Genomic DNA, 26,672 nt, shown 5'->3' on the forward strand with positions numbered 1-26,672 from the left:
CACAAAAAATACTCTTAAATATAGAAAAACACTGATATAATGAACTAGGCAGGAAAAGTTTGCTTACATTCCTTCATTACCACCAGCCAAAGAAAAACAAAGCTATCAGTGAACACCAGATCATAAGATCGTAAGGATTGTAAGGTCTTTTAACATGAGACAGAAGAATTTAATACACAGTGAGTGAATTGAAGTGATAAAATTCATGAGTAGACTGAGGTACGACAAATTGCACACAAACTGATGAAAATAAAGTCCACTAAAACCTACCATGCCATGCAGCATGTGCATTTCTCTCCTCTCAGAGACTGATACTATCACTCTGTTTTTTTCTTTCAGAAAGATTTTGTCTTCAGATGTTTCATGGGTTTGTTATTAGCCTAACCAAAATTTTGCACAAGGTGGTTAAGGTGGGGAAGCATTTGATATCTGGCAACATTCCAGTTTTGTGATACTTTTGGATGCTTCTTTAAGCATATAAAAAAGGTGGTGATATTACAAGGAAGTATTCTGGATATTAAACTGTTTTCCATGATGGGAAGATATTAGGGAACTTACAGAATACATAAGAATGATACAGTATTGTACTACAGTCTTAAATAAGTCCAGTAAACATGTTGTCCTTGAAATGCATCCTTAGTCACTGCACCTGAGCTATCTCACTCAGGACCTAGTTATGACACCCAAAATATGTATTCACAATCAAGTACTCTAGTTATTGTGTCACCATACTGTACAGCTAATCTGTAAAGACTATAAACTGCAGTACTTTATGTAGGCTATGCATTTCACTGTATGTGTAAAATGTAATGAATGCAGTGTACATAAAACAATGAAATAAAAACACAAAGGCCTGATTCAGTGCAACATACATTTGTAGTACACTACTGCATTACCCATTTTGTATGAAAAATGTACCATGTAAGTGGGCACAAACCTCAAGCACCAGTTTCTCTCTCTCTCTCTCTCTCTCTCTCTCTCTCTCATTTACTACAACAGAGTACTTGTCAATGCATATGCAAATCATGCAGTAAAAATTAATACCAAAACCATTCTCTCTCTCTCTCTCTCTCTCTCTCTCTCTCTCTCTCTCTCTCTCTCTCTCTCTCTCTCTCTCTCTCTCTCTCTCTCTCTCTCTCTCTCTCTCTCATTTACTACAACAGAGTACTTGTCAATGCATATGCAAATCATGCAGTAAAAATTAATACAAAACCATTCTCTCTCTCTCTCTCTCTCTCTCTCTCTCTCTCTCTCTCTCTCTCTCTCTCTCTCTCTCTCTCTCTCTCTCTCTCTCTCTCATTTACTACAACAGAGTACTTTTCAATGCATATGCAAATCATAGTAAAAATTAAAAACCATTCTCTCTCTCTCTCTCTCTCTCTCTCTCTCTCTCTCTCTCTCTCTCTCTCTCTCTCTCTCTCTCTCTCTCTCTCTCTCTCTTGTGCATCTTATCTTTCAGCAGGATGCTGTATGAAAGTGATTTCATGGATATCACTCGTGCTGAAATTTTCCCAAGTGATTAGTGACCTACCAAGGAACCAGAGAAATAACAATCAAAAGAACTGATTTCAGTTGTTTGTGGACATTTTCAGCCTAAAAATACTTGGTTCTTTGGTTGCAGTGTAAAGTAAGTGACTGTCTTACAGTATGAGTTATATTTTTAGAACCAAAGAGAAGCTGAGAAAGCTGTACCCATCTATATTTAGCAATAAGAAGGGCCCTGTCTACCTTGCCTATGAGAAGGTGAATACCAAGTATGTATGGTCACTTCACTACTAATCAAGCAACGTATTTTGTAATGAAATGGAATTAGCCAATAGCCCAGCGGTCTTATTAAACTATCTTTCATAGGTAGCACTCCAGTACAGTACAGTTTTCAAATCCAGCATCCTTGCTACTCATTCATGCATCTGTCAAGAGGCTGTATTGTGTCCTTGAAAAACACCATTTTCTCCTTTGTGGAAGAGTTTGTTACCAGAACCAAGAGTTCTATAAAACAGGGTGTTGTTCTTGTGAAAGTCATTGCTCACAAATTGTAAAAACTCATCTACTCAAGGAATGAAGCACTTTATCATAAGAATAGAAGTTTTGCTGAGAATCTACATTGTGTTTGCTTTGTTTCTAAATGAATTTTGAATCTTAGGAGCTATAACTAGACTGTCAGCAACATACAGTATAGCAGAGTTATAGGTTTGCTTCTATGGAACTTGTAAAACATGATAGTTATTTCATCTATATCAACGTGAAATCCATACCTCCTTCTGAACTGGACGCTGTCTTCAAATTCATTCACTTTTGTTATCAGCAGTTAACAACATCTTTCAACATTACTGAAAATAAGTAGCATCTGGCTGAACACCCTTTATATTACTTAATGAGGTTTACTTATTGTAATTGATGCGTACAGTAGTTTGTATTTTTGCAAAATTTCATACAAATATATAATATATATGTATTGCTTTGTACAGTATTAGAATTTACTCCATTCTGCGTTCCATTTAATGCTAGCATTGGGCATGTTCACTGGCACAGAGATAGTGGTTAAAGGACCCTTGGGATTCCCTTGGGATCCTCTTGTTAGATGCAGTGGTTGCTTGGCCATGACCTCATTGGTTCGGTGGTTAATAGGCCCTAGGTTTATGCTTTAAAAGAGTGACCCATTAACAACCTCGCAGGTGTGCTCCAATATCAACTCCTGCTTCTGCAACCCGGGTTGGACAGGCGTAGACTGCTCCATTTATGATAACAGTACGCTCTACACAACGCCTTACTTTTCCAACTACCCCACAACGCCCACACCACCAGGTGGCAAGTCCCAATCTAACTCCTCAAGCAACAAGCCATATGAAACAGGAACGGGAGGACGGAACACGCAATATGGTGAGCTTGAATGGTTGAATAACCTGGTCAACAACCCTGTTACTTTTGGTAATAGAGGGCTTTGGCTGTCTCTTTTTTTTTCTTTCTTTTTTTTATGGTATGGGTGGGAACAATTTGGATCATTATAAAGGAGCACAAAGCACTGAAACTAAATATAGGTTTGATGCTTTCTAACTGGCTCCTCTGTCTGTATGATTTTTTATTTCAAGTATGTTCTTGTACTCTTATGATTAATGCTAAGATAAGAAATAACTTTTAATATCCTGTCAGGTTTTCATGTCAATTTTGCCTTGTTGTTAATGGTACTTTGATCATCCTTTCATTAACCTTATTGTTAGCATTGTTGTCATATAGATTTCTGCAGTTTACAGTTGCCGTAAACTTTTCATCACATTGTGAACATGTTGAGAATAGGATGAAATCCAGTTTCTTTTGCCATGTTTTCTAATTTAGCTTTTCAGTAACTGTTTCCCCACCTTCATAGCCAAGAGCCTAAGTATCCTATAGGGTTCCTACATAAAGTCCTTTAGATCTTTCAAAGTAAAAGAATCTTAACAATATCCTTAAAATGTTTTTGTAAGTGAACATATCAATAGCATTGGGCTCTTTCAAACACAGCTTTGATCACTGATCAAGTTTTAGGTTCTCTCCTTTGAAATTTTGAGTGCTTTCATGGACTTCAGAGTGCTCAGTGAATACAAGAGTGAGAATGTAAAGTATGAGTGTGGGCTCTGCTACTGCTGCCGACACACTCCTCCCTTAACCAAAAATCTTATAATTCCCCAGTACAAGATCCAAACAACAACTCCGAGGGGCTTGGAAGGGTGGCAATGGTCCTCTTGCTTGTATGCGGAGTGGGTGGCGTGTTCATGTTTTTTACCCTAATAGCCGTGTGCTACAGGTACTCTCTCTCTTTCACACACACTCTCATACCCCTGGTGTCTATTGCCATGTCTTTTCCGTTAATGAGCAGTAACCCTTTGCTAACGTACTGTAGATTGGTAGGGGCATTGAATCCTGGCTGTGGCAACTGGCAACTCTCCCCCTCCTACCCTCCCTTATTCTCAGGTCCATTGCAAGTACCAGAAGAAATATTACCACAAGTGACGATGTAGATAACCCTCATTGCTTTTATAGTTAACCTTAAGAATGCATTTGGATAATGGTACAGTATATTATTATGGAATGAAAAATGTTTTGAGAATGAAAATGGTAGTACAGTATTTTCAAATTGTGCTCTCCTGATGATTCATACTTTCGTAATATTGTATTGAGAGTGCTTTAGCAGTATCATGGGAAAGAAAGCAAGGGTATTTGCTCTTAATGTTCTCTGGTAAATGTTGCAGTGGGTTTGATTCAGTTTAAGTGTGATTGGAGCTCTTGTGTTGAGCATCCGTGGACAACCTGTGGATTTCGTCTGTGTCTCGTCTGTCCCCCTGGGGAAACTCCATCTGTTATGATGTCATCAAAATTACTTTCAGCTCCTTGGGATTGGTGCTTTTGTCCTCTTCCATGTCTCTTACACTTAGCTTGCAACTTTTTGCAATGTGGCAACAAGATTTACATGTTAATGTATGTGTGTATTTAATGCTCGCCTTATGATTGATAATAGATGCTTATCAATGAGTCTTGTTATTGACACTGTAGCTTTCTTAAATCATTTATTTTAAAATACAACGTAATATATGAATAAAATGACTGTCAGTTGATCTCATAAGCTCATGTGATAAGCACTCTGAAAGTTGTGTTTTTTGTCCAGCGAGGAAAAAATCCTAGATAACTTTAAGTCCTAAAGCTTCTTAACTGAAGCGCATGGACTTGAACTATGATAGGATATTGACTTGCTAGGTATTATGTGAAGGGCTTTATAGTGAGAGTCCGTGTTCTCACCTTTGTCTCCCCTTGCTCTTTTTCCCCCCCCTGGGTGCTGTGTGTTCTCCTCTCAACAACTCGCTCGTCTGGTCCGCCATCTTGTTTGGTCTGCCATCTTGGTTGCGACTGCCATGTTGGTTGACTCACCATCACGCCATCCTGATTACCACTTATGTGGCCTGTCCATCTGACACTGGGTGGCACAACCCATGATTGTGGACTCAAAAATCACTCCCTCCTGTATATCTCTCACCGACTGAACTTCGAAATCCTTACGTCATCCTGCCTAACGACGTCTGCCAACAATGGCTGTGGCTGACCACTTGGTTAATGCCACAGTCGGGCAACAGGGGAGTGACACAGTTTACCTCGTAGTGGGGTTGGTGTCAGTAATGGGCGGGGTGTTCTTTGCGTTTGCATTCATGGCTTTGTGCTACAGGTCAGTGGTAGTCCACAAAAATTTCTCCCTGTGCCTAAGGTCAGTAAGATCTTAGTCTAAACTAGCATAGCAATACTTAGATGATTTTTTATTACCATTACATCTCTCCTCATCCCCCTCCCCATTCTTCTCTCTGTTTCTCTCTTTCATGGCCCGTTCTATCGCTCAAAATGCTTGGCTTAAAATTTGTTTATATTGGCACATTATCCTTTATTTTCATTCAGTGAAACTGTGACTGTTATGAGAGGAAACCAGTAAAAATTCATTTCGAAATTTCCCTCAAATACTGTGTCCCAGACTACACAGAACAACTCCCCTCAGTTTGGCATTGTAAAATCTTAGTAGCAAGGCAAATATGCCCTAAATATGTTAGCCAAGCCTTAAACTTTTTTAAAGGAAATTCTTCCTGCTTAACTTTTAAATTTCAACCATTATTCACTTAGTGATCACTGTATCAATGTATGTCCTGTTCATTATCCATGAATATAAAAATAAGGTTTGATAGCAACAAGAGTAATGTTGGACTATTTTAACCCACGAACAGGTATGGCCTCATATGCCCCTATCCAGTATACAGTTTTAGCTTAGATGCATGACCTAGGCTTGGTGTGGTTCTCAGTAGTACTCTGGACGTTCCAAGCTTGTTGCTGCAGTTTTTGGAAACCTTCTGAATACAGTTGGGCTTCTATATCAACTTCATTTCAGATATTTATGTTGGGGACTCTTTAATTGCTCATTGGCCAGAATTTATGACATCCACAGTCCCATTACATCGATAACTTGAATGAGTTACGCAACAAAGCATATTTTGTGTGTATTCGTGACATATCCAATGTTGGTACGCTGTCAGGTTGTGTCATCTCAAGTTATATGCTATACTGGTCTTGTATATGCTCTAAGACCTAATTTTCATGACATTTATCATATAGGTTTTAAGCCATATATATGATAACTTTTCCAGACTTGGAAAAGTTGTACACAGTGGGAAGTTAGCAACAGCATATAGAACTGCATAATGGGTAGGCTCAGTGGGCAACTTTACAAATGAGAATAGATTCATGGAGTAATGTGCTCTTAAATTTTACTTTGAGTGAGGGTTATACTGTATGATAGAACTGTCAAGGGCATAGAGGATGGAATTTCATCAAATTCCAAAAGGTGTGCTGCCCCTCTTCAGTTCAGTGAATACAGAGATATCAGAAGAATTTTTTACAGATTCCATTATGAGCAGCGAAATTCTTTCATTTTGCTTGACCCTGTTGGTTAGCATTATCACACTTTCTTTTAACCAAAGCAATTGCTTATGAAAACGAAATTACAACTATCATATGAATACTGTCATGCAATATCATTATAGTTATTTGAGCATTTTATATTATTTATCATTATCTTACTTTTATTTTTGTCATGAGTTAAAGAAGAAACGCTTACCTCATTTCAGGTGATATTAAGTAAATGTGTGCATGACAAAATTATCAGGAGTGCTTTTGTTATTTCATCATATTTTTTTTTTTTTGACGTATCAACTTTAAATGGGTATGTATCTTTGATTTGCAACTTTATGTTAAAGTTGGACTGATGTAAAATTTCACTAAACTTACACAATGATAGAATATTCTATTTGGGATTGATATCTTTGTAAGGAATCGTTTTGATGATAACATAAACTGTTTCACAACAAACTAGTTACTTATAATTTCACTCATTTGGTGGTCGACAGAATGTGCTTACCAACCGATTTCCCTCTGCAGGAACAGTAATTAAAAGGTATCTAGCAAGTAACTCTGCCCATATGCCAGGTCTGCTGCGACCAACTGGCTCTTTCCATATTGTCTTTGACCCTTTTAACTTTTCGAAGGGTTCTCCAGACTTTAATCAACTCTCTCCAGGATTTGTTTGTTATTCACTTCATCTTCATTGTATTTTCATCATTTCTTTTTCTTTTGTGGCATTGTTGTGTGCTTCCTTTATAATTTTTTATTTTCCTATAGTTTTTCACAGGTAGACAGTCCTGCCAGCACTAGAATGTTTGTGTGCAGTCAGCTGTATTTTCTGTCTTTTTTAATATTCTATATACAGTATTTTCAAGTGTTTTGTTGTTTACTTGGTAATAGTATTGGTTATTTTTTATTTGTCTTTGGTAATAATTTATAGTACTGTATTGTTGTTGTACTAATTATGACATTAGGTTTGAACTAAACTGAAAGCTTTTTGTAGATTGTAGTTTAGTTTTGGTAGTTCCTAGTATTTTGAAACTGTTTTGTAGTCATCGCTGATTGTTTTGTCATTGTGTTTCTGTTATTAAACTTATAATATTGTGCCATTCTTAAAGCAATCTAACTTTCTAACTCTTCCTAGGTAGATTTTCTGAGAATTTGATGCATCAAATTTTGTAGTGAAGGAGCCTTTCCTCCTCTTACACTATTTTGGCCTCACCTCTCAGTTCATCCAGTGAGATACTTCTGACTTCAGTGCCATTCTAGTGCCCTCAACTGCTCCTCCCTTATTTGGCAGTGAAGCTGATTCCTACCAGCTCCAGGTGAAGGAGTGCCTTATATTAGTTTTTCTTTGCAAGAACACCTGGTATGCCAGATCACTAAGGCTACATTGATTTCTCCCCATTAACATCTTTCTTGGCTGAGTTAAGAGGTAGTTGTTTCCTCAAAAAGAAATTGACATTTACCATCACATGATAATGCCATTACAGTGAGCCATCAAGGATAAATTGATGGGATAGTCCCCAGCCAGGAGACACACTATGGAGTCTTGAACCCATGTTGGGGCTCAGATGTTTCTTCTTCAAGGGGTGGAGTTGTATTCACAGTCATCAGGAGCAGTGCTGATGTATTGAACTTCACCTAAGGAGGTGCAAGCAGAGGGAGCAGTGCCTCAAGATCAGACCTAGTCTAGACCATAACCAGGAAGATGTCTGAGGATGTGACTTCATTGGTGAAGAAGATCAGAAACCAGAATTACAAAAGGACCAGGGCCCCTACTAATACCAAGGTCAATGCCTGGTTTCATGATCAGAACTTTCAAGTGATGGGAGCTGCAATTGGAAGATAGAGACCAGAGTCAAATGCTGGTCCCACTCCTAGGTTAAAATCAATTTTGTCACCATGATAGGAAGATCAGACCTTCAAGTGGCAGGGCACTTGAGCAGGAAGAAATTGCATTTGATATCCCCCCTCATCTTCAAATTCATCTAGGAGGACCCTGCTTTGGAAGTGAAGGACAATCCCAGTTACCACGTAGAAGAGATTAGAACATCTGTTCACCCTCCCTTTGAATCGGAGAGGTTCTGCTACTCTGAACAGATAGCCCTGTATTCCACAATTGAGTGTCAAGTTGTCAAACACTGGCAAAGACTAGTTTTGACCAGGACTTGGAGAATTTATGCATCACCGAGTTGGAGGATGATAACAAAATCCCTGCTTTATCAGTAGACCAAGACAGCAGACACCAGTGCAGACATTCTGGAACAGACAGTAGAGTATGGCTGCTCTAGGAAGAATTATAAACCTTTGACACATTCTTGGCTGCTCTCACTCCCAGATTGAAGGTTTTGCCACTCCTGAAGGATGGCAGGATGTTCCTGCCAAGCATAATAACTGCCTACAGCTACCAAATATTTGACTTGTAGAAGTAGTAGCCAGCTAATTACCTGTGTATTCACTCAGCTTGACAGCTCCGGGGTCCAACATATTTTGAGCAGTTATTAACAGATTTTTTTCTTTGGTATTAGTTTGGATGGTCTTATATATGCTACTCAACGGCATCCTCAAGAAGAAGGCTCTTGTGTGCCGATAAGAATGATTTTCTTGTAGCTGACCTTAAGGATGTTAACCTTGTCCCACAGGACTAGGCAAAGAAACTGATGAAGAAACTTTACTCTGCATCAGCTAGAGTGGCTACAAGGAGCCTGAGTTCCATGCCTGCTTGTAGATTCTGGCACCTGATCCCATTAAGGAGGGACAGGACTTACCAGGAGCAAGGGCAGTTTCCTTATGCCAGGCACAGTCAACAACAGAGCATGCCAGGCACACCATTCAGAAGGGTTATCATTCAACCCCAGTGTAACTCCTGATGGAAGACAGCAGTTATTATTATTATTATTATTATTATTATTATTATTATTATTATTATTATTATTATTATCAGAAGATGAACCCTATTTATATGGAACAAACCCACAGGGGCCAGTGACCTGAAGTTCAAACTTCTGAAGAATATGGTGCTCATTAGGAAGTTAAGAGAATGCAAAGGGAAATACAGAAAGAAGAGATCTCACTTATTAAAAAGAAAAGAAATATATTAATTAATAGAAATATAAAAATGTATTAAAATGCAAGGAGAATAGCATTTGTTACCCTATCATCCTATCAAAGTGTGATGGTAGAAGAAGCCCTGTTAAAGGGTCAAGAAGATGATGAGGTTCATGCCTTTCCCTTGGACTCTTATTTCTCCAACTGGGGCTAACCTGCAAAAGTTTTGGGGTCTTAGAACGAGACAGGAGCCACTGCCTGACTTAAACAAGCATTAAAGGTACATTTTTCCACTTTCTGGCTTTGAGACCAAATCTTGCCTCATGGCTAGTAATCTGGGATCCCACAGGCTGGATACAGATAAGTATTGAGCAATCGATGGTCAGGTCATGTCAGTATTGACAAACCTCATGATAAAGGAGGTCTTCAACAAGTCTTCAGATTTCTGTAGTCATCTGTTTATAGTTTCGGAGATGTCATGGGTGTGGTGCCTTATCAAACCTAACTGCACAATCATTCCCTTCAATGTCTACTTTCAGGATAGAGATACTAGTTTCAGTTTAGTACTTTTCAAAGAATGAGCTTCCTAGCACTTGGGAGGCCATTCTTGAAGTCTCCAACATAGGACTGTATTAACCAGTTTGAGTTTTTGGGACTATTTAATCCCTAATTTCATCAGTCAAGCTCTATCCTCTCCTCTTGAGTAGTGATTTGGGCTGAGGTGTAAGAAATAAGTTTCTTTCAGAACAAATGTAATTTTGTTTGTAACAAAATAATATAAGAGTTCCTTTCTCCCAAAACCTCTCTTTTTACTGTGAGTGGTTAAGATAGCACAAAAGGAAACCAGTCAGTTGTAGGAGACTTAAAGACTGGTTGGCATATGCACAGAGCTTCCTGCTGGCTACCTTTTAACAATCTCTCTAAGTACTGCACCTTTTGAAAGACGGTTGTTTGGGGCATTATTTTCATCGACCACAAAATGTGCTAAATTGTAATTAATGATTTGTTATCATCATAGTATAGCTTCATGAAATTGAATTTTTTAAAGTACAGTATGAGTATTTTGTGTAATAATTCAGTGAATTGGTATGAGATCTTTATCCAGTCTTCAGGATGTTCTTTTAATTAAGAAATTCATTCAGAACTTCAGTGATGTTATAAACTCATACAGAAGTCTGTATTATTGTTTTTGTAGGACTTTTCAGAAGTTCATTTATCTATTGCTCCTCTTGATAGTAAAATAACTTGCAAAGCCATATTCTCATCTTCCTCCACTGTACACATTGCACTGTTCACCTCTGTCTCTTATGTGCTCACCCTTCCTGAATGTTAAGATTTCCAATACCTCTTGTTCTCAAACACCTACATATTGGTCTCAGGGTCTTTCTCTTCTTGTCACTACGAACACCTCTGATTCTACTCTTTTTTCATCAACCTGTGATCCTCTGTTCTTTCCATATGACCAAACTATGTCAAAACACCCAAATCCATTTTCTACCTCTCTACCATGTCTATGTATTTTTACAGTTATTACCATTTCAACTCTTACACCATATATACCATGCAAACAGTTTTCAAGAGCTTCAATCTTCTTTTTTTTTTTGTCATTTGCATTTAATATCCTCACCACATCCATAAAGGAAGTTAGGCTCAACATTCCCTACATACATTCTAGCCTTGACTACCATGGCCACTCCTGGTCTCTTCTAAATCTTTTTGCGCACACCCTACTAGCTTTCTTGCTCCACAACAATTCTGTAACTCACCTCTTCTACCATTTTACCTTCATCCAGTACCCAGATACTTCAAAAGAGCTGCTGCTTTCATTGTCACATCTATCAACATTTTTTCCTGTCTCAGTTTTTCATCATAAATTTACTCTTGTTTACATTTACTTTGAACTAGTCCACCAGTCTTGCAGATTCTCTTTACTATCCCCAATCAGTTCTGCAATTTCATCTACTGTATAAGCATCAGCTCTTCCAAACTCTATTGAAGACCAATTGCCTATCCCACAACTCTGCACCCACACTTAATGTTCTTTCTTTGAATTCATGCATCATTCCACGCTTAAAGAAATGAAACAACCATACAGACACACCATACTTGTCTCACCTCACTCACACCAAACCAGATAACCTCTTATCAACCTATGCTACCATAAACAATGCTGCCATGATAAAAATTTTTTTTGATTCAGTAACATATATAAAATATATATATATATATATATATATATATATATATATATATATATATATATATATATATATATATATATATACATATATATATATATATACACATAAATGTTGACATACACATTCATACTCAGATTTATGTGACAACCGATGGGACAAGTATCTTTGCCTGCCCCAGAAGTGAAAGGAAATTAATAGGTAGATGAAAAAAAAAGATGAAGTTGAACACTGAAGGGAGCAATTATGTAATGTCAGTATTTGTAACATTGTCAGTTTGGGGGTCATTTGATAAAAGTTTTCATATTTTTCTTCAGAAGTGTCAAGCCTTGCCAATTATTTTTTATATTTCTGAAATCCTGTATTCACTCAATTGGATGGACCTAGCATCTCACGATAGGGACAAACCTTTGGAGTAGTATTTTGAATTCACAATTTTGAAAATGAATTTATTATCTATGGTTTAGAAATAAATGCATACAATTTTTTTTTACAATTCTAATGAAAAGACAGATAGATGCTTAGAGAGGTGGAACGATGAAGTTGATTTAGTTACAAATATTAGTGAAGGTATAGAAGAGTGGAATAATTTTACCAATGTCGGTGCTTGGGCACTGTTGGACTCCATTTTTGAAGAACGCTGGAGATAACCCTTAGTGTAGAAAGTAGAAGTGTCTTCCCTCTTAATCAGGAGTTCTGCCCTTGTTCTGGATTATCTGTCCGAAGGGAAGCTGGAAATGTTATATTCACCCTGGAAAAGAATCTGAATAAAGTAAGTGACTTCAAATGCTTGCAAATAATGGGAAAGGCTAAGACAGCGACAAAAATTTATGCATTAGAAATGTTTTTGATGATTAAGCCATTAAGTAGCTGCTTTTGGGTTGCTTTTACTTATGTAGAGGGTAGCTGATAAGTGATAGTAGCAATACATCATTTGGATAGGTAGAATCGAGAATAAAACATTTTTATAAGTCGAGTGAAGAAGAACAAAAGTGCTTCAGAGAATGTGTTCATCACCATGAAATATTTTTGGAGTCAAAATATGCTAAGTCATGCTGGCTTTACATGGTCTTCATCTCAGTGAGAATAAGGTTAGTTTCTTATTAGTAGTAGTCTTACAATGTATCAAGTAAAATGTAGAAGGGTTTTGCCTATTAGTAACCAGTAGTTTGTAAAGATGACAGTTGTACCTTTTATACTTAGTGGAGTATTTCTTAGTTAACTGATCATTTAGATACCAAAGTCACAGAATACGTGAGTGAGAAGTTAATCTTGGCCAGCAAGGAATCTGCAACGCAAGTACAAACTGTAGTAATGGTTACTTTATTCACTATGGAGTAATGGAGACAAAAAAAAAGTGACAAGCAACTGTCTGGAAGGATGTAAGTTAGAATCTGACAAGAGTCAGTAGTCACTTACAGGAAACTACCACCTGATAATATAGATGCCCTAGAAATTACCACCCGATAGTACAGATGCCCTTCTTCCCAGTTAAAAGAAAAAGCAGGACAGATCTTCACGTTATACTTTACTGGGCCAAGGTGTATATACCTTTGGAAGTAAATCCTGAATATCTTAAACCTCAAAGCAAAACCATATCAATTTCTATCCGTTTACGTATCTGTCTACGAGTCCATTTTCAGAACTCCTTCTGTGAGCTTATTTCCCCATTTTATCTCTTGGTCTTTCTATTTTTCTCACTATCTGCCTATCTGCCTTCATACTTAGTAGAGTACCCATACAATATATCAAACATGTATGCTTATATACATAGATATATGTTGTGCATACATATAGTATATATATATATATATATATATATATATATATATATATATATATATATATATATATATATATATATATATATGTACGCTACATGTATCATTATCATTCTTACTACAAGCGTATCAGTTTAGCTGGCTGATTATTGACAGGCATTAGTCTGCCAGTCAGCAAAGTCTAGTATGCAGCATAGGGGCTTTGTTGATTGCATATACATGTGCAGAAAATAATTTGAATTTTTGGATATGCATATCATGTAACATTAATTTTACTTGAGTTGTGTAATTATTCATTGTGGTGACTGCGCAAAATGCAGGTTACATCATCCATATTTTTGAAGTATTTTAAACTGATTGCTGATTTTTTTTTAGTTTCAAATCTGAATTAACACCAGCAAGTTAAGGAATGGTAGAGCTAGGCCTATATTAGACCCATAGAACAGCTGAACATTTATTCAAAGAGAAAGAGAAAATCATTGTACGCTATACTAGACCTTTGGGAGATTAGACACTACAAAAGTAAAACACAATGGACATAAGAAATCCTGTTCCTTAGATGTGGTGTTGTATAGTTTTGGTCTTCCTGTTCTGTATCATACCTGTAATTTAAAAGAAAAGTGTAAATACTCTTACATACACATAAACACCTACACACACAGTGTAGATATGTATATAATACAGTGATTTAGTGAGTAACTTCTGGCCTGTCTTTGTATTTTTTAAGAAATGGTAGCTCTTTTAGTGTGTATGTTCGATGTTGAGAATGACCCCTTGATATTTTCAGTGTCACCAGAAAGTAGAAATATACAAAATCGTAGAGTAGACCAAATAAGATATAATTCTTGAAAAGTAGCAAATTAACCTTTTTCAGAGAAGCAATGAAATGTATTTGTGAAATGAAAATGACTCATAAATTTTCCATACTCGTAGATATTTAACAAGTCACTTGTATTCTTTTTTTTTATTTTACTTAGGTAAAGTAAATTTTGACACAACCTGGCGCACTAACCTCAGATAGAAGTTATATTTAGCACCAAAGTAAAACCAGTGCAGATCCCCTAATAGGTTTCCTCCAAACAGCCAAGTAATAATGAAAAATGACAGATGCACGAGAGATGTTGAACAGTGTTTGGAATATCATTGCTGTCCTGACAAAAAGATGATGCCACTCATCTTTCTTCTTTCCGTCAGTGGCCAGGAATAATTTCACTGTTTCAAGCATCTTTTGTGAAGTTCCTCTTCCACCGCAACCTATGCTGTCTCTGAGGCCTCTCTTCATTTTCCTTCCCAATTCAATTTTTAGTGCTAGCTAATGCATGTCAAGTACATATGTGACGAAAACCAGCGATTATGAGCCTCTGGGGTATTTGCTGCAAGGTTCATCCTCCCTCTCTTTAACACATTCATTTCATTTTCATCACTCGTAATCGCTGATCTCGTTGCAACATTGCCAGCTTATATCCTGCCTGTACTCACATGCCTGGGTGCATGATATCAATGCAGATATTGATTATTATATGTTGAAGTGAATTTAGTTCAGTCAATAAAAAGCTTTTATTACTTTGCAAAATCATGAGATCAGCTTTTATGACATTATGGAAGAGTTGAAAAATGACTCTGATGTTATTACATCATTGCTTGTAAATGTAGAAAAATTTTTACAGAGTCTCTTTTGAATAGTGAACTATTGTCTTTTAAGTGTTCAGTGCACTTTAAAACGTAGTATCTCATTTGGAAAAGAACTTGATTGTTTAGAGGCTTTATACTGTACCTAAATTTGGTACTTCCTTTATGTGCTAGAATACTGCATTCTAATTCATTAACATTTTATGTCAAATTCCTCTAAATTGGTGCAACCTCACAAGGCTCAAAATCCGTGATGTAGTCACATGTCAAGTGCCTTATTTACTGTGTCCAGAAAGCAAATTTGCATTTCTGGTGGATATGACTTTGGTCAATCAGTGGAATCTAGCTAAGTGAACTGCTTGGCCAAAACTTTATCCATAGGGTGTAGGTTTAACCTTTCCAGTATTATAATCTGTATATTTTATGCGTTTAATATGAATATCACATCGATATAATATTTGTCTTATGTATTAATGTTTTTAAAACAGAATATAAAATGTAACAACTTTACTATGCAAGAACTTATAATACACCCATACATTGTGTTGTTTACACATTGCCTAAGCATTGTTGTTTACTAAATGATTTCATCATGGTATAAAATCCCTTTCATTACGAAGTGATAACATTATGGTGTAAAATCCTGTCCATTATCACAAAAGGTTGATATTAGATAGTGATCATTCTAATGCTGATGATTTGTATCCCAGGTTGCGAACAACAGGTACAATTTACAAAGATGGTATACCATTGGAAGACTGTTTTTCATGTACAGCTTTGAGATGCATATATTACTTTTCAGAATTTGGGAGGGTTTGTTTTTATATTTCCTATCCATGTTGCTTCAGAACATCTTTTAGTTTTCTCAACTCCAGCCATTTTGGTCTTATAGGGAAGCATTAGTCTTAAGGATACATTTTTTGGAAGCAGCTTTTATTCATTTATATTTCCAGAAGTAGATAATTTTTATATGCACTTTGAGTCAACAATGATCAGTAAACGCCTTTAAAATTCCAAGAAATTTTTGTACTGTTTTTCCTTGCCAGTAACTTAAGAACTTTCACATATTTTTTCCACTAGATTGTTTTCTGGAAGTTTTCCATATCTGTGCCAAGGAAAAGATGCAATTAGAACAAAGCTGAAAATTGTGTTATAGCATTTGATTATTTTTAAAATGTTCTTTTTATACTACTTTTTGTATTTAAAATTGGTTACATTTTGCTGCTTTTAGGAATGCCATAGATGCAATTCATTTTATTTTTATAATTTATATTTATGTATTTATTTTTAACCATCTCAGAGAGTTGTTTTATTGTGGACAAACCTCCCCCAATATTCTTTGGTCTATATGTATCTTGTGAGCAGTTTATAGTTCTATGGAAATATTGCCAAAGTAACTTAAGATTCCTGTTCGCTTCAGTAGTAATGCTGAAGATGTATTATAAATTTTATCAATATTGAAATCAGAATACACATCTGCCAAGAATAGCTACAAAGAGTAACAGTGTATTGTTTGCAGGTGTTTGTCAGACTGAGCTTTTGGGATACCATCTGCTAACCTATTTCAGTCTTTCTCTCCAGTCTTCCATGTCCTCATCCTTCCTTTTTACTGTAATGCTTGGTCTCTCCTGCATGGGAGCATGAAAACCATCCTATGATAGGCTGCTTGCTTACTCTGACTTCAATTCTTCCTTTGACCCTTTTCACCTGTTATCTATTTCTGATACTCTCCATCTTTGCTGTGTTCTGAATTTTCCTCATCTATAATTCTATAAGAGGCATCTTCCACATGCACAGATCCATTCCACATTGCTACATAATCCAATATGCTGCACAGGAGAGCAGTATCCTGTAGGATGTTGTGAGGTGCACAACTCACATACAGTACTGTACTGTATCGAGTAAGGAAGATTTGGAAGGCAAGGTCCATTTCTTCAAAGAAGCTTGCTTTTCAGATAAAGTAATATTTTGTTCAGCAGCGCAAGAAGTTTTGGTTGGTTTGTTGCTATATGTACTATATTAATCTTTTTAATGTGACTAGCATTGATTAAATGATCTCATTTTAATGGTCTCATTTCCATTGTTTAGTTTATTGTGGTTCTCTATGATCATTGTTAAATGTTTTATGCCATTCTCATTCAGAAAATTATATCTATGACATCAAGTGCTTGGGTATATGCAACATAGATATACTGTACGCACATGCGTATACACACATACACGTTTGTATATTCCTGTCAATGTATGTGTTTTTGACACAACAGATTTATTATACTGTCTTGAAGTTATCCCATCTTTAAGCCTCTCTTGCAAAACTGGTTTAAGAAACCTGACTCGTTTAAAGAGAACTTTGCCTCTGAACTTCATTAATGGTGAATGTGGAAAAGGCTTCTATATTTTTTTTATTATGGATTGATTGTTTCTTATTTTACACTTTCCCCCACCTATCCCATGTGAATTTTGACCAGTACATATCGATAAATGTTCCTAGTTATATATACATATGCACATATATACATGCATTCATTTATACATATTCCCATTGTTTATAGTTATAGCATATGAAAATATAGATATATACCAACAGCTTCATACACAAACAAAAAGTGTGTGTGTGTGTGTGTACACAGAATTTAAAGCCATTTATATGGGGTGCAACCCATACACTGTCCTTATTCTATTCCCTTCATAATTAACGTCGCTCAGGTTGTTGGGTTACAACCTATGCACCATTCTCAGCCCGTCTGCATAAATCGTCCATCACCTAAGTTAATAGGTTGTAACCCCTACACCATGTCTTTGACAGTTTAAAATGAAGGTTAATGGGATGCAGCCCATACACAATCCCCATGCCATTACATTGACAAACCATGTACAGGTGTATACTGTACCTTTGAAGTTAATGTGGAGTGTCCCATGCACCACCATCATTCCTTCTATTACAAATCATATGTATAAGTGTTCATGGGTGTTTTTTTGGATGTGGAGGAACAAAACATTTCCGAATTAAGTTCGAATAACTCATAGCATTACTGTATCTAGTGTGATGGTCCAGAATAACTTAGCAAGTGATTTCGGGCAGAATTTGAAAAGGACATGCTTACAGATTATTTAGAAAATTTTTGGCTTTTGATGGAAGGTTGCTAAAGAACTGTCATTAACAAAATGAATGATAGTAACAAAAAAATATATATATTTTGAAAATGTGCTTTTATTAAAATGCACTAAAAAGTAAAAAGTAAATTTTTTGAGACACACCAGGATTTTCTTAATGTTAATCATGTCTGTAGAAATAAAAGCATGGGTGCCAAACATGGAAGGAAATGCTACAAGAAAAGAAATAAATTTTTTTATTTCTTGTAGCATTTCGTTCTATGTTTGGCCCCCACGCTTTTATATTTGTAGACATGATTAATTGTAAGAAAATCCTGGTGTGTCTCAAAAAATTTATTTTTTAATTTTTGGTGTATTTTAATAAAAACAGGTTTAAAATTTTTTTTATTCTATACTTTTTAGTTTTGACAGAAATATGTAACTGATTTATGATTGTAGCTAACAAATTTGATATCCTGTCAAGCCAAAGAAGATTTGAAAAATATGTAGAGTTATTAACTTATTCTAGTGAGTCAAAGAAAGTGTGAAAAATCCCAAGATTTTCATACAAATCCTGAGATACTGGGAGAGGTCACTGTAAGGCTACTAGAGGTCACTGCAGACCTACTGATCATGTAATGTTGTATTGTCACCGGGATTGAGCAATCATGCAAAATTTCAAGTCCATCAGATGAAGGGAATAGGTCAAAAATTGAGTTACAAGATTTAACCCAAACAGACAAAAAAGCAAGATAAATAAAAGCATATAAGAAGATATGATTTTTAAGTAATTAAGAACTGCACACTTGAAAAAATATTAACAAAAATTATTAACAAAAATGGTTTTTTTTAGACAACGTACTCTAGCATAAATCCCAGTAACGAAAATTTATTTTAAGAATGTCTTTCTCACGTAATGGCCGTATGTCTACTTTATTAATTATACCTGAATCATCCAGGCTAGCCAAATTATGGCAATATAGTGATTTTATATTTATTGTTTGTGACATCTATTAACCTTAGATGCAGGAAAGAGGATATGACAGGGAATAAATAATTACTGTATCTTGTTCCTGAATGAGTGTTGTTTCATTCTATATATATATATATATATATATATATATATATATATATATATATATATATATATATATATATATATATGTGTGTGTGTGTGTGTGTGTGTGTGTGTGTGCACAAATACATGTGTATCTGTATATATATACAAAATGTACATGTATGCATGATTGTTTATTTGACATATATGTGTATTGTCATGTTTACATAAACACAATACTGCAATCACACGAATACTCACAGCCACATGCTATATACTTGAAAATATATCATCATTTATTGCTGATGTCAAAGTTTTATTTCTCCAAAGACTGAGAGATCTCTGAGTAAGGCCCCATCGTGCTGTTGGCTGAGGACTGTAATTTGGATAGTGTTTTAATATCTTTGTAAAGTTTATTCATGTTTTTTTTTTATTATCTTATGTAATTGCATAACTAGGCCTATCAATTAATTTTTCTGATACTGATGCAACTTTCACTAGGCCTTTTGCCAAGTGGTAGTTGGCAAGACCACATACTATATTTAGATTATCAGAAACTCTTAATGCCATTTGCAGACTTGCAATGAATGCTGTCCTGTGCGATAATTAGTACTATTCCTTTCCTAAATTTTCAGTTCATTTCTTCTTTGTATGAAGAATTGCTCTTAACTGTTATTAAACGCATTTGTTCTTTATCAAACATCATCATCATATGACTTAAATAAACTAGGTATTTTTATTACAGGTTTGCCTCGCATGTTTGCATTCTTTATAAGATTGACAATGCTGAGAAATACGAATGCGACTATTTTTCCAAATTAATGCTGAATTTGTTCATTGATAGATGATGCATTTTATCTTCATATATTGTAGAAGTACATCATTACTTTGTTTTTTTTTTATGTCTACATTTTGAATTCCAGTGATCTAGTTAAGTGTATAGTAGAGGGCGCTAGTATGATAATGTTTTGTCTGGCTTTACTTTTAGATCTGGAAATATTATTTTTATTATACTTTATCATATGACTAACCGACGCGGTAAAAGCACATTTGGGAATCTTCCGCCATCGTCCAAGGGTCTCCAGGTTTTATAATTCGTCATCCAGCATCCCCATCGCAACCATGTTAAAATCTTTATTGTTTCTCACTCTCCCTCTTATGTCTATCTCTTGTCTCCCTTATTTCCTCTATGATATATCTGTGTCCTGAGTGTGTTATTCTGACTCAAAATGAAAATTTAAGTTTCATATAACTGCCCATTTTTATACCCTTGTTATAGAAAATGCAAATGACTACTTTATAAAATCACAGCAACAACTTTGTGTACAAAAAATTGTAATAGCAAAAATTTGTTGAAAATAGTAACTTTAGGGAAAGTAGGTTTTGTAATTCTGACAAGGGTAAAGTGTCTGCTTTAGTGGTTAACCTGTAAATACCCAATGTCGTGTATCAAACGTGGTTGACCCTTCGGCTTGCTATACCTCCCACTGTTACCTAAGATGTTTAGCTTGCATGCTGTTAATAATACATAGTGCTGTGTACTGTGAGATGCTTTCTTGATTTCCATATTGTCCTTGTCTTGAGTTCGCTGGCATGCACTAGGAGCTATGTAGTTTTGTCACAGAGGCTTTGAGTGTTTAGTAGGATTTGATTCCTATGTATACTCTCAGGTATAAGTTTTGTTGATTTCATAAACATTTGAAATTATCTAGACCAAGCCTTGTCATTTTCCTGTCATTATTGCATTGTATTTGTTCTTTTAAGATAAAATATGTGGTGAAAGATTAAAGTAAATAAGATCATTATACTTTTTGGTTACTTCACTTTACAGTAGTTCCTTTATCACCCCTTTTTATTCAATTCTTAATAGCACTACATTTGGAAATTACATGTAGTAGATACCCTATGCCAGTTGTAGTTGAAAGTACAGTAATTAGGCCACACTGGAAGGCTCTTAGTTTATATGAGCCCAGTCACTCTCATCTGTCTAAACTAAGTCTTGTCTTTTTTCACCTCCCGCCACACACACTGTTCGTCCATCTTGCATGTACAAACGAACATCATCGCAGACGCAAGAGTACTTTACCAAAGTACGATGCGCCATATCTCAAGAGACCTGTAGTTAAAAAGCCACCGCAACAACACCTACAGCCCATGATGACAAAGACAGAGGAGACTTCACTCGACTTGGGAAGCAGAATAACATTTGGAAACATGCCAAGCTATAGGTAAGGTTCAGTAATATCAACATTTCCTTGGCCAAGGTCAAGCGTTGTGATGAGTGTTGTAGATGCCAGTGATTATATGGGACATGAAAATTTCATTTCTCTCATTCATTTTTTTATTTTTTATTTATATAGTACTCTCTCTTTAATGTAAGAGTAGACACACATTTTAGATTATAGTGATTTATGAAGCTACTCCTGTCTAGTGAATTTCTTCTTACTGATTAAGAGAGGCCTTGAAGAAGGTAAGAAAAATGATGTTTTAGACAAAAGTCATCGTTTTTGTTGCATTTAATGGAGTTTTGATTTTTTGTTTGTAATTCTGAGGTTAACAAGAGGAAGTTGTTAGACCATCATAATGTTGGGTTTGACATTTTTCTTCTTCCGCTACTTAATGACTAACAAGCTGTTTTACAACCCATCTCATTTCAGTTTGAGTTTCCAACAGGTGTCTCTTGTAATGAATATCGAAATTATTTTTTCTTATTCTACTTTTAATTTCTTCTGAAGCACATGTAGGGAATACACCCATTTCTTTCACATGATAGACTCACAGATCTATTAATCATGAAGTGTTTGAAGTTGGGATACTTATATCTGCAGTTAGGGAGTAACTGACAGCTTAGTTTTGGAGCTGTTGAATGAACTACGGGACCTGATTGAACCGTGCATTCCCACATATAGCGTTATGGTTTCCATAATACTCATAGTTGACATAAGAAAACAATGTGGTTAAAAAAAATCAGAAAAACAAAAAGTGATAATTAGAAAATCATAATGAAGAGTACACATCTTGATCATTTAGTCTATTGAAGGGAACAGTGTTACCACTGACTGCAGGTTGAAAGTGAGGAGAAAGAAAGTTGATGGAGAGCTCAAAGCTTCTACAAATATTTGTTGAGTGATTGGCAATCGGTGGGAGGTCTTTGTGGGACAGTTCTCCAGCAGTTTATCTTTTGCATGTCCATGTTTCAAGGGATCCTCATTTTAAGTGAAAAATCCCTGTTCTTGTAGCAGACCAGCTGATGTCCTGCATCTTGACGGGGGTCATCAGGGAGTTGGTTTTTATTTCAGAAAAAAACAATAGAGAATGAGTACAGTATTCTCACATCAGCTTTAGGACTTGTCAATAAATGAAATTACCCAGTTGGTGCACTCAGATTCATGTTGAGTCTGGTTACTTAGTCGAAATCTTCAAACAGTCCTTCCACATTTCTCAGCTAAAAGCAAACAAGGGCATGCAAGCACTTGGTAAAATTTTGATGAGATGCAGTAAGTTATGTCCTTGTGGACATCATTCTTCGTAATGATTCCATGGTGGAATAAATGCATATCCTACAGAATTTTACTTTAACGTAGCTTATTTGTAAGTTGCTCGTGAATCCAAACATCAGTTAACTTTTGGAAGAAAAGGATCATCTGATTAGGTAGATCAGTGCATGAACATATGGTCCTTTAGGTCCCAGGTATATCAAAAAGTCATACTTTGTGGATCTGTTGGCTGAGGCCATTTCTAATATTTATTTATTGTCATTTGTTTTACTTACATTATTTCATCTGCTGTTGATGAGATTAATCACACTGATACAAATTGCAGTACACTCCTGCTTAGTTTGTGAATATCACTGGCAATTTTCTTCACCCTGACCAGTTCTTATGCTTTCTTTAGTTTTGTAATGATGTTGTGAAGTGTAAGTTTGTGTCTAACTATCAAATGATTGTTGGCTAGTTAGTGTTTTAGTTTCAGGATAGTAACTAATTCATTTTTGTCTAATAGTACTGTAGATATTTTCATTTGATATGTTATACCTGGTATTTATTTATGAAGTGTTAATCCATTTCTAGGGTGAGATTCAACATTGCCTAATTCTTCTTTGTTAATTTTGTGTTGGGGGTTAACGCACTCATCAGATGCTCATTTTCTCATCTAAATTTATTTGTTTGTCATTTGATCGTGTTTGGTGAAACCTTCTGTAAAAATTTACATGAATTGCTTTATGGCTTTTTATATTTACAGTGTATTTACATAGAAAAGGTTTTGCATTTTCACATTCATAAGCTTTAGCTTGTACCTGAACTGTGTCAAGCTCATTACAACTTATCACTTTTAGTTACAAAATAACTTTTCAGATGTTTTCTCATATGTACTCTATAATTGTTCTAATATGGTGTATTTTTAGTTCTGCTGAAACTTTGTTTTCAGATATAGACCATGGAATATAGGTTTACAGTTGTTTTAGGTTAGTGATTTTTACTCTTACAGTGCTGATAAATTTTCTGTAAAATGTTTTTGTACTTTTCCTTTTAAGTGATTTTGTTTGTTACTTAGCACCCACATCATTTTGTTTTAGCATAAGCCAACTGCAAGGGGCAAAGGTGGCCATTCTCCATTTCATACTTCTTGATGGAGTTGCATTGGATCAAATATTTGCTTATGTAAATGCTTTCCTAGAAAGATTAAGCTCCTTTTGGAACTCATCGTATGGATCTGCAGGTGTGATGTCCTCACCTTTTAGGGATGAGATTCAGACCTCTTGACAGTTTGTCTTCATTTATCTGTATGGCTCAAACCTTTGTCTTAGATCAAGGCTTGTTGATCAGTGTTATGATTATCTCTTCCAGTGTGTTCCTCTACTTAAATTCCTGGGGGATGCATGAAACATTTCTGTTTTGGCTCAGACAGGCCACCTTTGGTTCATAGGGCATCACCTGAAATGATTTGACTTCCCTTACCCATTTCAAATTCCAAGGTTGACTTCACTCAGTGCCAGCAGCCCAAGTGAAAAACTATTTTCTTTCTCCTCCCTATAAGAGCTTGTACGGTTGTCCTTCTTTTCTTGTTTTGACCTAATGGGCTAATGCTTTAGAGATTTGTCACGTTCATCTGCCTTAGGTGTCACAGCTTCACTCTCTCTTAAGGGTTATTGCACATGTTTGAGCTTTCTTACCAGTACAGTAGTACTTATGTTCATTCTTTTTCTAGCAGGATCCCAGTCCTGGTCTTGATTTCCCGTTCTCCTAGTAGTCTGGGGTTTCTTTATGTGGCTTTGCTTAGGAGCTTCCTTGTCCTTTTAGGTTCCTTTCATCTGAATAGAATAGAGCATTATTAGGTCATGTTAAAGTTATGGGGCTCAATGAAACAATTTTTATTTTTTGTAACGAATACAACCCTAATATTTCAAGTTGCTTTTCCACCTATTCATTGCGCAGTTTGGTTGCAGCTGTTTCAGTTTAAGTTAAAACTAACTGGGACCAAAGGGACCATATGTGCGTACATTAACCTACTTGAATCATCTGATACTCCTTTTCTTCTACAAGTGAATTTACACACTTGGGATTCACATATGACACACAAATAGGCTATGAAAAGTAATGGATTTATATTGAAAAAACTGATTTGGATTAATTACGTACAGAGAGTATCCCTGGAAGAGCATGTGAAGATCTTGCCAGCCCTCACCATGAACATCACTGTTGAAACTAAGATTGATTTCTTTTGGAAACCATGTTTGAGTCAAAACAAAAGTAGTATGAGAGCTTCCAGTTTGTGGAGGATTTGGGGGATTAAAGCTGGTGGGGTAGGTTGTGGTCAAAGAACCATTGAGTGCTTTCTTTTGAAGCTGGTCTATTGATTCAGAGACTAAGTAATGTGTTTGTAAAGGATGTTTGTAAGAGCAAACCTGGTTAATCCATCCATGCTCACACAATTAATTTCCATGAGGTTATTACCAGATAACCTGATGCAACTGTGCCCACATATACTGTATATACAAGTCAGAAAAAAGGAACTTTAGACAACTATTTGCTATAGGATTTTTATTCAGTTCGTATTTAGAACAGGAGACTATGGATTCACTTGTTACAGTGTGTTGACTGCGTATTTGAAAGTACACCAAACATCTAGATATTGTTAGGACTTCCTTTGAAGTTCAAGGAGATTTCTTGGCATGGAGCTTATTGGAACCTTTCAGAGGTGAGCACTGAAGGTCCCATTAAGTGCTTTAGGCTTGTTTAAGGAGGATGTCCCAGCTAAAACTGCAATTAGGGCAAATTGAAGCATGACCAGGACTTGTTCCAGTGTACCTCTATCAAAGTTTTACCCTTTAAATTGGGACTTGATGTCCTGGACATAGAAAGAAGGTTAAGCACTGATCATATATCTCACTTGATCAAAAGGATAATTCTTAACAAGATGAAACAAGTCCTCAGTCTATTTACTAGAGTTACAGACTTTAATGAATTCAAGCAATTAAAATGTTTGACTTTTAAAATTTTCAATTTCAATTTTTATTATTTCCTTTGCCACAGTTTATTTGAAACCCTCTCCCTGGTTCTCTTCGTCATTTACCATCTGTATTGCACTGACCAAGTTCAGCATAATTACTGTTTACTTTATTCATGCTTTTCTAAGATCATAGCTCCATAACATCATGTACACTGAGGTTTTGGCAGGGCAGATGTACTTTTCTCCATCCAAATTCTCACTTCATACGCAGTTCAGTTGCTAGCTTAGAGTGCATATGGAAGTTCTCGTCTCTGGGGCGTCAGGTTGTTGGCAGGTGGTGCGAGTTGAGATGTCAGGTACACTCTGTGAGTCAAGATCTAATGCTCTCCCCTCGCAGGCTGGCTGGTCAAGTGCCAAATTCACTGATGAAAAGGTTAAAAGGAAATAACAGCCAGCTAAACTTCAGTGTTTTACAACATTGTCTATGAAAAGGTATTTTAGATGAATCTGTGGAAATAATTCATGTTTTGTTAAAAACAGTCTGAATATTGTATTTTTATATTGAAGTAGAAAGTTGGGTGTATTTCAGGAGGTTAGTCTAGTACCCACTCTCCTTCCAGCAGCTGGAGTTTTAATAAGACAAGATGAATTATGTACAGTATTATGTTGTGAAAGTAAAAACTGGTTGTTTGAAAACTCTCTCCATGGATATACTGAAGCTTTCCAGCTTCATAGCATCCCTTTTCCATTTCAAAAGCTCTTGAAATGGTTAGTTAGTGTTAGCTTACAAATACCTACAGGTGTTTCAGCAGTTTTATTATTCATATTTTGGTTATTAATATTATACAGTTGTTATTAATCTAGTATTATTCTCTGTTGTTTTTGATGGTGTTCTCTTACTCATATTTCCATTAGCATTGTTATCTTTCATTATTTATGATGAATAATTTTAGCACTCAATCAGTCAACTTGAGGAGGGAAAGCAGTTAGATTTTTAAATAATATTTG

At 35.8% G+C, this 26,672-nt stretch overlaps 1 protein-coding gene across 28 annotated transcripts in view; it reads left to right on the forward strand.

Annotated features, from left to right (window-relative positions):
- The window catches only part of LOC136835601 (disintegrin and metalloproteinase domain-containing protein 23-like), a 546,464-nt gene that overhangs the window by 443,990 nt on the left and 75,802 nt on the right, over positions 1-26,672 (forward strand). For 19 of the 28 annotated variants that reach the window (XM_067099322.1, XM_067099308.1, XM_067099330.1 and 16 more), the window contains exons 19-21: positions 2,676-2,880; positions 5,092-5,230; positions 21,284-21,442. In XM_067099322.1, the coding sequence (XP_066955423.1) occupies positions 2,676-2,880; positions 5,092-5,230; positions 21,284-21,442 (503 nt within the window). Of the gene's footprint in view, positions 1-2,675; positions 2,881-3,666; positions 3,782-5,091; positions 5,231-21,283; positions 21,443-26,672 lie in introns of all 28 variants that reach the window. The other 9 variants (XM_067099314.1, XM_067099320.1, XM_067099332.1 and 6 more) reach the window with 2 other exon arrangements.

Source organism: Macrobrachium rosenbergii, chromosome 55 (genome assembly GCF_040412425.1).
Source record: "Macrobrachium rosenbergii isolate ZJJX-2024 chromosome 55, ASM4041242v1, whole genome shotgun sequence".
NCBI lineage: Eukaryota > Metazoa > Arthropoda > Malacostraca > Decapoda > Palaemonidae > Macrobrachium > Macrobrachium rosenbergii.